General features: G+C 38.8%; 1 protein-coding gene across 1 annotated transcript; it reads left to right on the forward strand.

The window, feature by feature from the left end:
• Positions 1-200: 200 nt before the first annotated feature.
• Positions 201-13,340, forward strand: pgm1 (phosphoglucomutase 1). The gene is made up of 11 exons (XM_053636808.1): positions 201-523; positions 2,064-2,226; positions 3,621-3,764; positions 3,869-3,994; positions 6,230-6,420; positions 6,714-6,868; positions 7,035-7,150; positions 10,014-10,149; positions 11,114-11,297; positions 12,019-12,153; positions 12,984-13,340. Exons 1-11 carry the CDS (start codon positions 278-280, stop codon positions 13,071-13,073), a joined length of 1,686 nt encoding a protein of 561 aa, XP_053492783.1. The 5' UTR covers positions 201-277; the 3' UTR covers positions 13,074-13,340.

Consider the following 13,340-nt stretch of genomic DNA (forward strand, 5'->3'; position numbering starts at 1 on the left):
GTGTCCGCAAACCTTTGGGCAGAGACTGTGTTATCTATCAATTCTGGATCTGATTCATAACCTCAGTTCCAATTTAGCCCCACATATCCACCATTTGTGCACGAATTAACACCATGTGTGTGATGTGGAAGCAGAGTTGTAGGTCTACTTCTCCTTTAAATGTTGCAGTGGGGCGGGACAGAGCAAACCAAACGAGTGAGTGTGTGTACTTGCTGAGGGTTACAAGCTCTACATCCCGATTGGCACCCGGATCACACAGGCAAACTTCCTGGGCGAAATGGTGAAAATCAGTGTTGTCAAGACTAACGCGTACAGCGACCAAAAGCCAGGAACAAGCGGCTTGAGAAAGAGGGTGACTGTGTTCCAGCAAAACCCGCATTATGCCGAGAACTTCATCCAGAGCATTATTTCTGCCATCGAGCCCTCTCAGAGACTGGAGGGCACTCTGGTGGTGGGAGGGGACGGTCGATATTTCATGAAAGATGCCATTCAGCTGATCGTCCAGATTGCTGCGGCCAATGGGGTTAGTAGCTCTGGATGAACGTTGACTTTTTTCTTTTTTGCATTGAATTTTGATGCTTTTTTTTGCCTGCATTTAGCAGTCAATACTAACTGCATCTGTCTCCTTTCGCAAGAATAAATGTTACTTCATACATTTCAAGTGAAAACATTTGCCACCACTTTTACAACATTTCCTGCGGCTCGTGCATACTGTCATACTCTCCAAACTTTCGTTTTATTATGACGTGGAATGATTTCACAGAGCTAGTGGGCTCAGTTGTACTGTATGACCTCTGATCTTTCCGTAGAGGTCTCCAGTGCAAAGAGACACTTCTGACATTTCAAGACTTTGCTACATGAGAAAAGCGGCTCTCGTGTTTATCTTAGCAGCTCGGTCAGCTAGAACTTTACAAACCCTGTTGCAATTTAGGAAGTTGATGTGTAACAGTGCACAGCTCTCCAAATGCCTCCATAGTCCCTATGCGTGCACACTGCAAAGGGTAATGAATAACAAACTAGGTAGTGAGATATATGTCTAATAGGAAGCCATTCGGGATTGAACCAGAATGGAGCTCGCGCTTCCGTATTTGGGGTGTTGCTACTGCGCATGCGCTAAGGAGGCGTGACTGCTGTCACGTTGCAATTCACATCCAAGTGTTCTTACATCTCATACATGTTCCTACTGTCCCCAATCACTGAATTATTTAAACAGGATACTTTAAAGTGTTAAGGAAAACATCACTTTGAAACACATTAATTACTGTATGTTTATATCGAAGTATTTGTGATGTGATTAGTGATTCTGGTGCTTATTTGTTGGCTGAGGCTGTGTTTGTTTGTATATAGATGTCACTAATTTCTTCCTGAGGGGAAATTTGGGAAACACTGTCTTCATGAAAGAAACTGGTTTTATCTGGTTTAAGCGCAGTGTACAATACAGATAAGCAGTCGAGAGAGCTGGACAGACTACAGGATTAAAGCTCTGCTGCATCACTCTCTTTAGGTAGAGACTCATTTATACTGAGGCAACTATCAGCATGTAGTCGAATGGCATTAAGGGTAATGTAGGAAACCAAACTAAAGTGGAGACCATCATGCCAGTTTACTAAAAAGCTAAAAACGTAAACTCAGAATTTTGCTACTTACTACATTTCGGACACCGTTGAAAGATTAATATACAGGTCGTTCAGGGTGGATTGGTTTGGTTTTTTTTTTTACTTTAGGAGCCACAGATTTCTTATTTGAAACATATGAATCTTTAACTCAGTATTTGTCAGTTTTGTTATTAGCCTCTTTAATTACTATATACCGACTCCATATCCATTAGCATGGTACTGAAAAGATAGTATGTCATAAGGAATATAGTATAGTGTATCTTCTATATCAATTTTATATATATATATATATATAAGTTTTTTTATAATTATTATTAATAATAATAATAATCTGTTGCTGGAGCAGTTAATAGTGTAGATTTTATTTTGTGCTTAGATCATATTTAATAAAAAGTTCAGGATTGTGTGTGAATTTGTTCCTGATTTCTCTCACTCTTCCTGTTCCAGATTGGCCGATTGGTTATCGGTCAGAATGGGATCATGTCTACGCCTGCAGTGTCCTGTGTAATCCGCAAATTAAAAGCCGTCGGAGGAATTATTCTAACAGCCAGTCACAATCCTGGTGGTCCCAATGGGGACTTTGGCATCAAGTACAACATCTCCAGTGGAGGTACAAGAGGCTTGGATGTAGGATGTGCACACCTTATAATTTAAAATGCCACTCTTTTTGTTTTTTTATAGCATGGTCTTATTTCTAGTCTGAGTTTGACCCTTTTTAGTATCGGAAACTCCCTGGTGTTGGTATGTGGTCCAGTAGACTCGCTAATTTGGGAGAGGTACACCTTTTGCATCTTAACAATATATCTTTCACCTGGGACAGTGAATGTAGTGTACCATTAAAGGACAGATCCACCCTAAAATGCTTGCATATTTATCTTTTTAATTAACGTTAAGCATCTTCAGGGCTAATACTGTTAATTCAACCTTCAGGCTAATACTGCTGTTGATGCCAATGTGCAAGTCATCTTGTAGAGCTGAGTCTAACTGTTGAGCTGAGTCTTTGCCATAACTTGGCTCAACTGCATCATATAGGTGCATTGCATTCTGGATATTTGAGTTCAACATTTTCTGGACCCATATGTTAGACCATGGTCAATTATGTAGGAGTGGACAAATCACATATTCATTAGTATTATTACCGGGCAAGCAAAAGCTTCACTATGCTGCCCAGTCCCATGTTTTGGTTGCCCAGGAACCTAATTGACTTTACTAAAAAGTGGCAGCTAACATACAATAATATCATATGTCGCGCTAGTTAGCTGGTAAAGTACATTTAATACAGATTAAGAACCAAATTCATATATGATTATTTTCCTCTTCTAATAAACTTTCCAGTGGAGCACATTAAGCCAGTCACTTGTCTAGGTTTCACTTATGAGATGTGGTGTTCTGTCCCTACTATTCAAGTTTGACTAGCATCTGTATTTTCTCTCTATATGTTTATCCATGAGGTAACTGTGTGCTATAGCAGATTATATGAAGAAGAAGAAGAAGAAGCCTTTATTGATCACATATACATTACAGCACAGTGAAATTCTTTTCTTTGCATATCCCAGCTTGTTAAGAATTTGTGGTCAGAGTGCAGGGTCAGCCATGAAGCAGCACCCCTGGAGCAGGGACGGTTAAGGGCCTTGCTCAAGGGCCCAACAGTGCCAACTTGGCGGTGCTTGGGGCTTGATGGCTTTGCATAAAACTTTATTTTTCTTATTTTCGGCAGTGTTTCCACATACCTTCACATACCTGATTCAGAAAAGATTTTCTATCATCCATGCATGCTATTTAATCTACCTAGTAAAAACTGTTCTACTGATGGCCAGATCACATTTTTATAATTGTAAAGATTCCATAGAAATTTTAATAATTAATAAGCTGGTAATCGGATGTTGTAGTCTTTATAAAAAGATTTTTAAAAATATTATAAAAAGATATTGCAATGTCCACAATATCTCAGAAAAACAGATTTTATTACACATTCTAAAACGCATGCAAAATTTGTCCTTCCAGGACCTGCACCAGAGGGCATTACTAATAAAATCTTTGAGATCAGCAAAAGCCTCCAAGAGTACCACATCTGCCCAGAGCTCAAGGTGGATTTGTCTGCTATTAGCAAACAGACATTTGAAGTGGACACGTTCAAGTCATTCACAGGTGAAATCTCGAATCCAGTTACATTCCATTGGTTCATTTTATGTTTATTGCAACAGATTTGTATCACTGTTTTATTATTTTTTTCCCCCTCTGATCTGCTGTAGTGGAGATTGTGGACTCAGTGGAGTCATATGCAGAGATGCTCAGGGACATCTTTGACTTTGCTGCTTTGAAGGACTTACTCTCTGGACCTAATCACGTCAATGTCCGGTTAGATGCAATGCATGGAGGTGAGGATTTAAGAAAAACTGTGTAGAATAGAATACACTGTTCTTACAGTAAAATAGAAAAGTATACAGCTTCATTACAGTAAATTAAATAGAATTTAGCTTTATTGCAGTACAATTGCATAGAATAGATTTATGTTGCAGTGCAATAACTTATAATAGTTACAGTGCCCTCCACTAATATTGGCACCCTCAGTAAATATGAGCAAAGAAGGCTGTGAAAAATTGTCTTTATTGTTTCATCTTTTGTTAAAAAGAATTCACAAAAATACTCTTCTCTCATGGATATCACACAATTGCAAACACAACACAGGTTTATTTTAAAAGTATCTTTTGTTAAATACAGGTGTGCAACAGTTATTCGCACTCCTATGAATTCATATGAGAAATATATTTGAAGTATATTCCCATTAATATTTTGCATTTTTTTAGTACACCTGAGTGACTAGGAACAGGAAATTGTTCAACAATGACTTCCTGTTTCACAGGGGTATAAATATGAGGTAACACATAGGTCAATATTTACCAAGGGTGCCAATATTAGTGGAGCACACTGTATATTATTGAATGGAATAGAGCTTCGTTATAGTAAACTGTAATAAAATAGAGCCTCACTGTAGTAAACTTGCATCGGAAGTTGAATTTAATAGCTTCATTAAAGTACAACAGAATAGAACAGAGCTGCATTTCAGTCTAACTGAATAGAATAGAGTTTTACTGTGGTACACACATCTCAACAGAGCTGCATTACAGTACAATTAAATAGCATTGGTATTTACTGTAATACAACTAAATAGAATAGATAGACAGACTTTATTCATCCCAGAGGGAAATTCACCTATTACAGCAGCACAGAGAGTAACTCTTGAGACAGGAGCTGCTGTAATCAGCTGCCACTAGCACGGTGTCATATAGAGCAGAGCATTACTGTAGTACAACTGAACAGAATAGAGCTTTACTGTAGTACAGCTGAACAGAATAGAGCTTTACTGTAGTACAACTGAACAGAATAGAGCTTTACTGTAGTACAGCTGAACAGAATAGAGCTTTACTGTAGTACAGCTGAACAGAATAGAGCTTTACTTTAGTACAGCTGAACAGAATGGTGTTTTACTGTACTATAACTGAACAGAATAGAGCTTTACTGTAGTACAACTGAACAGAATAGAGCTTTACTATAGTACAACTGAACAGAATAGAGCTTTACTAAGGTACGACTGAACAGAATAGAGCTTTATTAAGGTACAACTGAACAGAATAGAGCTTTACTGTAGTACAACTGAACAGAATAGAGCTTTACTGTAGTACAACTGAACAGAATAGAGCTTTACTGTAGTACAACTGAACAGAATAGAGCTTTACTGTAATACAACTGAACAGAATAGAATTCCATTACAGTACAACCAAATCAAATAGACCTTCATTAGAGCTTCATTACAGTACAACTAAATGGAACAGATCTCCATTACAGTAACAGTAAGGCCAATTCTTTTTGTTTTTGCTATATACTGAAGCCAGTCAGTTTTGAGATCAAAAGATGAATATGAGACAATAGATCAGAATTTCAGCTTACATTTCCTCATATTTGCATTTAGATGTTTTAAACAACTTCGAACATGGGACCTTGGTGGCAGACCACCAAATTTGACATCTTTTGATCTAAAACCCAAATGTCTTTAGTGTATAGCAAAAACAAAAAAAGAATTGCCCTTGCTTTTCCAATACTTTCAAGATGACTTTCAATAAAACGGCTCTTCATTACAGTACTGCTGAATAGAATAGAGCTTCATTGAGGTGCAATTGAATAAAATAGAGCTTTATTAAAGTACAACAGAAGAATAGCGCTTCATTACAGTAAAACTGAGTAGAATAGCTCTTTTACAGTACAATAGCTAAGAATAGCACTTTCACTGCAGTGCAACCGAATAGGATAGAGCTTCACTGCAGTAAAATTGAATAGAATAGAGCAATATAAAGCTTTTTTTTCTTTATTAAAAAAATCTGTTCAGAAATCAAGAATTGAGACTTTAACTTTCATAATTGGTTTTACACAGCTTTGCTTTCACAATGTAAAATTATAGCTGTCATGTACAAGAGATGAGTCCATATGGCTTAGTATTGTGATCAACTGTAGTATGTGATATGAACTATATTTCAGACATAATTTAAGAATGGACTTTCTACTGAAATATGGTGGCTTATGAGAATGTTTTTTCATTCATTCATTCACTCTGACAGTGGTGGGCCCCTATGTGAAGAAGATTGTGTGTGAGGAGTTGGGCTCTCCCGCCAACTCGGCTGTTAACTGTGTGCCCTCTGAGGACTTTGGGGGTCACCACCCAGACCCTAACTTGACCTATGCTGCTGACCTGGTCAAAACAATGAAGGGGGGCGAATATGACTTTGGAGCAGCTTTTGATGGTGATGGTGTACGTATTACTATAAAGTTTTACTGTCACTATTAATTAAATAGGTCTAAAATCCCTTTTTATGAACTTACAGTTGCACAATGTTTCACTATGAAAAAACATACAGTAATTTCTAGTAAGGATTATAGCATTATTTAACTCACCCATATTGTATGAGTGACACTGTATTAAATAAACCTTTGAATTGACAGATTTCCCACAGTACTATAGATTCACTTTATAAAATGAAAAAAAAAGATTAATATAACTCTGTATAACTCTATCACTCCCTTATGTTCTGCCATTTGCTTTAGGATCGTAACATGATTCTTGGTAAGCATGGATTCTTCGTAAACCCTTCGGACTCTGTAGCAGTGATTGGAGCCAACATCACCTGCATTCCATACTTCCAGAAAACTGGTGTTAAAGGTCTGGCACGCAGCATGCCCACCAGTGGTGCCCTAGACAAGTAAGACCAGCCTGCTCTATTTTACTGTAGCCATTTTATAACTAACTGAAACACAGTCGAGACATTACAGACATTCTTCTCATAATAAATCTCAGCGCACAACTCTAGAGTGATATTTGCATGCGTTTAGTATAATACCTGCTTATTTATTGCTTGTGCTTGACAGTGTGGCCAAAGCTTTGAAGATGCAGCTGTATGAAACACCCACAGGCTGGAAGTTCTTTGGGAACCTGATGGATGCTGGCAAGCTATCTCTGTGTGGGGAAGAGAGCTTTGGCACTGGTGAGTGGAATCCACAAAGCCATATGTTACTTCTGCTATATAGATTATGACTATAATAATTCAAGTGCAATTTGACTACACTAAATCAGGACCCATCAATTAGTTTCAAAAAGGAGCCGAATTCTAGAAGAGCAAAGACGTTTTGGGCCAGAAGCTACTCTACACCTCGCAACCTAAACATGTCAACACCTCAGAAACTCACACATGATAACAGTGCTTTTTTCATGTGATTCATATTCATGTAATTCATTTACATGTGATTCATTTTCATGTGATTCATTTACCTTTTCTCTTCTCTCCTCCCTTCCCTTTCCCAAATATTTCATTAAGAAGAAGAAGAAAAAAAACAAACAAAGGACAACAAAATTAAAAATACCAAACAGTAACCTTTTGTCAATTAAAATAGCGACCCCTCCTACTTTCAAATTAAAGTTCGAGTGGAAGACGTTTCAAATATGTAAAAACCTTAGATCTCTTGACAGGATTACCTCTGACGTTCCAACAAATAAATCTTAAAGGCGTGCCTGTCCCAGCCGGAGTGGGACCCTCCCTCCCCCCTTTAAGAGGAGTGAGTCCACAAAATCTAGACGAAGTAATGCACCGACAATATCTTCAATAAGAATCCGAATTCTGTAGAGCTGGAAGGCCGAGTGCAAAAAAAGAATAAAAGTGAAAAAAACTCCACTATATAGGTGATGCAGTTCACCCCGATATCAAGAGTTTAACGTAGTCTCCTGCTTCCTCCGCTGAAATAAAGTCCTTCTGAACACCGTTATATGTAATGCGAAGCTGAGCTGGGTGAAGTATTCCATAGCGAGCTCCCTCAATACCACGAAGTTGACGCCGAACCTCGTTAAACGCAGCCCGGGCCCGGGCTGTCCTGGCTGTGTAGTCAGGGAAAACGGAGACGGTCAAATCCCTCACTTTAATCAGGCCGGATCTCTCTTGCACGGGGTAAAATATCAACACAGTCACTGTGATACTGGAATCTGCACACAATAGCTCGTGGTCGTTCACCAGGCTTGGGCTTCGGCTGAAGGGTCCGGTGCAGAACCGGCTCGTTCTCCAGACCAAACGCCTCTTTTAACAAGGCCGCTGCAGCAGCAGTTGTACAGGTGGCAGCGCCCTCTGGAACTCCCACTATCCTAACGTTACTGCGCCGTGACCTCGACTCCAAATCCTCACATTTATTCTCTAATTGAGTCACGGTCGCAGTGAGAGACTCGATAGTAGTCTTCATATGAACTATGTCATCGGTGCAATCGGAGAGCGCGTGCTGCATTTCCCCAACAGTACCTTTCAGTGTTGATATGTTAGCATCGGTAGCGACTTTATCACTAACCAGCTGTGTCTTCACGGCCTGCAGGTCAAGCTGGATAGTAGACAGCGCATCCCTGAACATCGCCTGAAACTCCTTTTTAATAATATCGGCAATGTCCTTCCTCAGTGAAGCCAGCAACTCAAGCTTGAGTGCGGTGAAGTCAGGGTCACTGCTCGGGGACGCGGATTCAGGGGGAGGAGGGGACTCGCTCACGGCGCGCACACTAGGTCTCAGTCGTGTCTGAATGCTACCACGGGATTTCGTGTTCTTTCCAGACATCTTAACGTGCCACAAAGTTAAAAGTGCAAATAAGGAAACGAAGTAGAATAAGTCAAAATATATGACCAAAAAGCGCTAATTAATTGCAATTTTAATTGAAATCAGCAGGAGCCTCCAACTTCGCGTCTTACTCCATCGAACACCCACATGTTAACAGTGCTAATAATATGCTATAATTGAATGTGCTAATAAAATGCGCTAATTAAATGAAAATAATAATGCAACTGGTAAAATATTTTAAATCAACATTCCGTAGAAGAATATTCCACTACACTGATTTATTAGATTCGTGTTCATGTGCTATGTAGTTGACTACATGTAGTGCTTGCCTTTATTCAGTCACAGAAACTATGGTGGAAAAAAGCCAAATGTAACATTGTAAAAAAAGAATCCTCTATCGAGAAACATTCAAAGGTAATTGACAGTAAAACTACTTTTACGAGTATAGTTTATTTTTAAAAAGTCATGCTCAATATGTTCTACCCTGAAGTCAAATCTTGTTTAGCCTTACTTAGGCAAAGAACACAATGACTGGTCAAAATATTGCAAACTTTATTTGTTTTAGAGCAAAAAGGCAATGATTCATTTTGGAGCCAAAGGAGTCGGCTCTTATGGGTGAGCCAGATTTCCCATCACTACCAACCACGAGCCCAAGAAAGTATCACATGTAGTATATAGTTATACATTTCAGTATTTCTTGTTAGTAGTACAGTATTCAGTACTTTTTGGTTGTTGTTTTTTTTGTTTGTTTGGTTTTTTTTTTTTAAAAAAAAAAGATTTTAATGTAACTGTAAAATGTGTCGGAGGATGCACTGCTTAAAATGACATCTTATTTCCTATTATGAGATTACAATTAACTAAATATAAGATTAATAAACCTTTTTAAGTTTAGGATTGACATTTTCTTATTCTATTGGCAGATAATTTTGTGTCTTTCTAGAAAGAAATGCTTGAAATTAGTGAAAGTATTTGCCAATAGAACAAGAAACTGTAAAGCCTGAAATGAGGAGTCATGATGTCTACGAATAGGTTTAGTGATCTCATATTTGGTTTGTCGTAACCCTGTAATATGAAATACTAGATAAATTCAACTATATTCAAGATATTGTCACTTGCTAAGATGCTATTTGGGAGCAGGCCGTGTGGGATACGGCCTGCTCACTGCCGTTTGATCATCACGGTACTGGACTTAACGCTAGGATGAGTTTTGTGCTCTGTTGCCTGTTGCGCTCACTCTGACTATGCAAGTCTTTTGTCTGTTAGGGTCTGATCATATCCGGGAGAAAGATGGCCTCTGGGCTGTGCTCGCTTGGCTGTCTATTGTGGCCAGCCGTAAGCAGAGTGTGGAGGACATCTTGAAAGAACATTGGCAGAAGTTTGGTAGGAACTTCTTCACAAGGTGATTGAGCCATGACAGTATTTTGCTATTATTGCTAATATGCAAACATTCTAGTAGGTATGTTCCTGCATTGTGTCTTCAGGATGGATCCAGTGCAAACCTTGATCATAATAAGTTTTTTGATCAAAAACTTATTTCTATAGCCTTAAAAAATTTTCTACGGATTGATGCCCTCTGGTGTTGGAGTTGATGAATAGGAGATGAAAATTTATGCTGGTGCTTATTTTTGTGTAAATTCTGTTTATTGGAAGTTTGGTCCAAACACACAAGAAATAGTGCTCAAGAGAAATATAATGAGAATGCTATATTTGAATTTTGCAGTCTCTTAAACCTTAAAGAAAATGTGTGAAAAATGTTTTCTAGCTATAACCCTACCCATTAAAACAGGAAAATAATCTGTGTCAATCCCCTGTAGCATTTGTTTATTTATTCCTAATAAATCCTCAGACATCTAGAGCCTTTAAGATTGTCTTTGGGATACAAATAGGTACAAATAATTTTTTTTAAATATATATATTTAATCACATGGTGAACTGTTGATGGTGGGAGAAAGGACCACTGAGATCTTGACATGGTCCAATTATAAAATGACATCAAATTGACATAGATCTGATTTGCTCTTTTTTTCCTTTCATATTTAAAATGATGTTGGGCTAGAGCTAGTTTTGAGCTGTATAAGTCACTTTTTTTTTGGTGTGTTTTATGGGGAATAGCTTGAGTAGGGATATATCCATTCATCCATTTATGTCCACATGCAATTCAAATTTTGTGTTCTGGGTCTTCTCCTTAGTATGGATGGAGATAATTAAGAGATCTACAGAAAATGCATATAACAGGGAAGAATGTACTGAAACCAAACCAGCTTGTGCATTGTATGTAGAATGTGAACAGAAAGCTTTGTAATATTGATGATTATTTAAATAGATTAATGTGGCTCTTGGTGCTTTTCCTCCTGACTCTGTAGATATGATTATGAGGAGGTCGACTCAGACGCTGCTAATAAGATGATTGCCGACCTGCAGCAGACCATGTTTGATAAAGCCTTTGTTGGGCAGAAGTTCTCCTCAGGGGATAAAACATACGAGGTGGAGAAAGCTGATGACTTTGAATATACAGACCCAGTGGATGGCAGTGTCTCAAAGAGACAGGTGAGTTGAAGAGATGGGCCAGAAGACCATTCTAAAACAGTCAACATGTAATTACCAAACAAGATCGCAATATCAGAAAGTCCAACTTAGTTTTTTTCATAACATTCATATTATAATGCATAATATTTCACTGTGGGTGGCGTGGTGGTGCAGCATGTAGTGGATGGCACCACTTCACAGCTCCAGGGTCCCAGTTCAATCCTGAGTTTGGGCTACTGTCGCCGAGGAGTTTCACATGTTCTTCCCAGGAGCCTATCCTTGGAACACTAGGCACGAGGCATGAATATACCCTGAATGTGACGCCAGTTTCATGTAGGGTAATTTCAACTAGTCAGTCTAGTTATTGGCATGTTTTTGGGAGGTGGGATGAAACTGAAGAACCTGGAGGAAACCCACACAGATATGGGGAGAACATGTGAAACTCCAGACAGAGATCAGGTTCAATCCAGGAACAAGTTGAAGTTGCAGTGTTACCTGCTCTGCCACTGTGCCTCCCTGTCCTACCTAGTGATGTGTTTAAATGTTTCACATTATGCATTCTGCACAGTTTGTTAAAAAATAATCAGTCGATGCATAGGCTTGATTTAACAGCCAGCCCTTTTTTTTGGACTAACGTGAGTGAACCACGACTGGCTACATTTCATTAAAAAAAAATTAGTGAAAGGAATCAGACTTTTTATGTTTCCCAAAACCATCGTCACCTTTGTTTCCTGTGTTCCAGGGACTGAGGATCATCTTTACTGATGGTTCACGAATCATCTTCCGTCTCAGTGGGACAGGCAGCGCTGGTGCAACCATCAGACTTTACATAGACAGCTATGAGAAGGATCCTCAGAAGATCTATCAGGACCCACAGGTAGACATTGGCATGGAGCTATACTTTTAAAGGCCAAAGACTGTCCTAGAGATGAGTTAACAGATCATACCGGTGTGATATTGAGGCGAAAAAGCATTTACACCAGTTATGGTCATTCCTGATTGGGACTTGAACCGACAGTTCTAATGAGCAGGAATGTTTTTTTCCATATTCCAATGTTGGGACATCTATAGGATTAATATTAAAGCATATGAGGCCACGCTACTTACTACAACAAAAAATTTTTTGCCAAATCTCAGCCCTGTAAAATCTGATAATAATCATATCTGTAAATTTGAGACGCATTCCTTGGGAATCAGTTCATTCTCTTACCAACAAGGACAAATCGATTGTACAAATTTGAAACATAGATGAGTCCTTTAAGTGACTGCTCACAAACAGCTGGATGATGATGATGATGATGATTATGATGACTATGGCAGAATCCTAATAGCACACGCAGCAGGTGAGGCTCTGCACTGTGAGATCTTCTTTTGAGTAGAATTATATCTGATCAGGCTGGTCAGAGGACAATTAACCTGTCTTAAAGAATCAGCATCAAAAGTAATCGGTGTAAATGGAGACTTGAAAACTGGGTCATGCTTTATTTTTTAGTTCCTTCAGCAGCCTTGGCTTCTCGTTTAATATCAGAGCCTAACTTGCAATCTAAGAACGGATGTTCATTGCAGTTAAACATGTAAAAGAAAGGCACAAGTATGTGATGAAACCAGAAAAATCACTTCATAGTGAGAGGAGGAGAATAAATTAGGACCTGTTGGGACATTTTAAATAATGTTACTTACTTGCAGCATGTTATTTGTCTTCATTAGGTCATGCTAGCGCCGTTGGTGGACATTGCCCTGAGGATCTCGAAGCTCCAAGAGAAGACCGGCCGTACAGGCCCTACCGTGATCACATAATCATTTTACATGCCTAGTTCACCTCCTGGGACTAGCTCACACCTCATTTCATATCAGCTAGCAATACCTTGCCCCATGTCCATTACCCATATGCCCCAGCCTAAACATGTTTAACATTTCCACAAGTGTTGTGCCAGTGCAATAAAGTTTTATTTACTGTGACTACATGGAGAGAAAAAACCCCGTTAGACCACAGTATTATGCACGTGGAGTAGTCTGTACATGTGTAACAATAGTTGAAAGTCCCAATAAAAGCTATCCATTTTG

Source organism: Ictalurus furcatus, chromosome 11, assembly GCF_023375685.1.
Source record: "Ictalurus furcatus strain D&B chromosome 11, Billie_1.0, whole genome shotgun sequence".
Lineage (NCBI taxonomy): Eukaryota > Metazoa > Chordata > Actinopteri > Siluriformes > Ictaluridae > Ictalurus > Ictalurus furcatus.

Excerpts from the sequence above, each read along its gene's own strand:
- pgm1 (XM_053636808.1), top strand. The coding sequence starts at position 278 with ATGGTGAAAATCAGTGTTGTCAAGACTAACGCGTACAGCGACCAAAAG. Across the intron at positions 3,765-3,868 it reads CACGTTCAAGTCATTCACAG|TGGAGATTGTGGACTCAGTG; the intron begins GTGAAATCTCGA and ends GATCTGCTGTAG. Across the intron at positions 6,869-7,034 it reads ACCAGTGGTGCCCTAGACAA|TGTGGCCAAAGCTTTGAAGA; the intron begins GTAAGACCAGCC and ends TGTGCTTGACAG.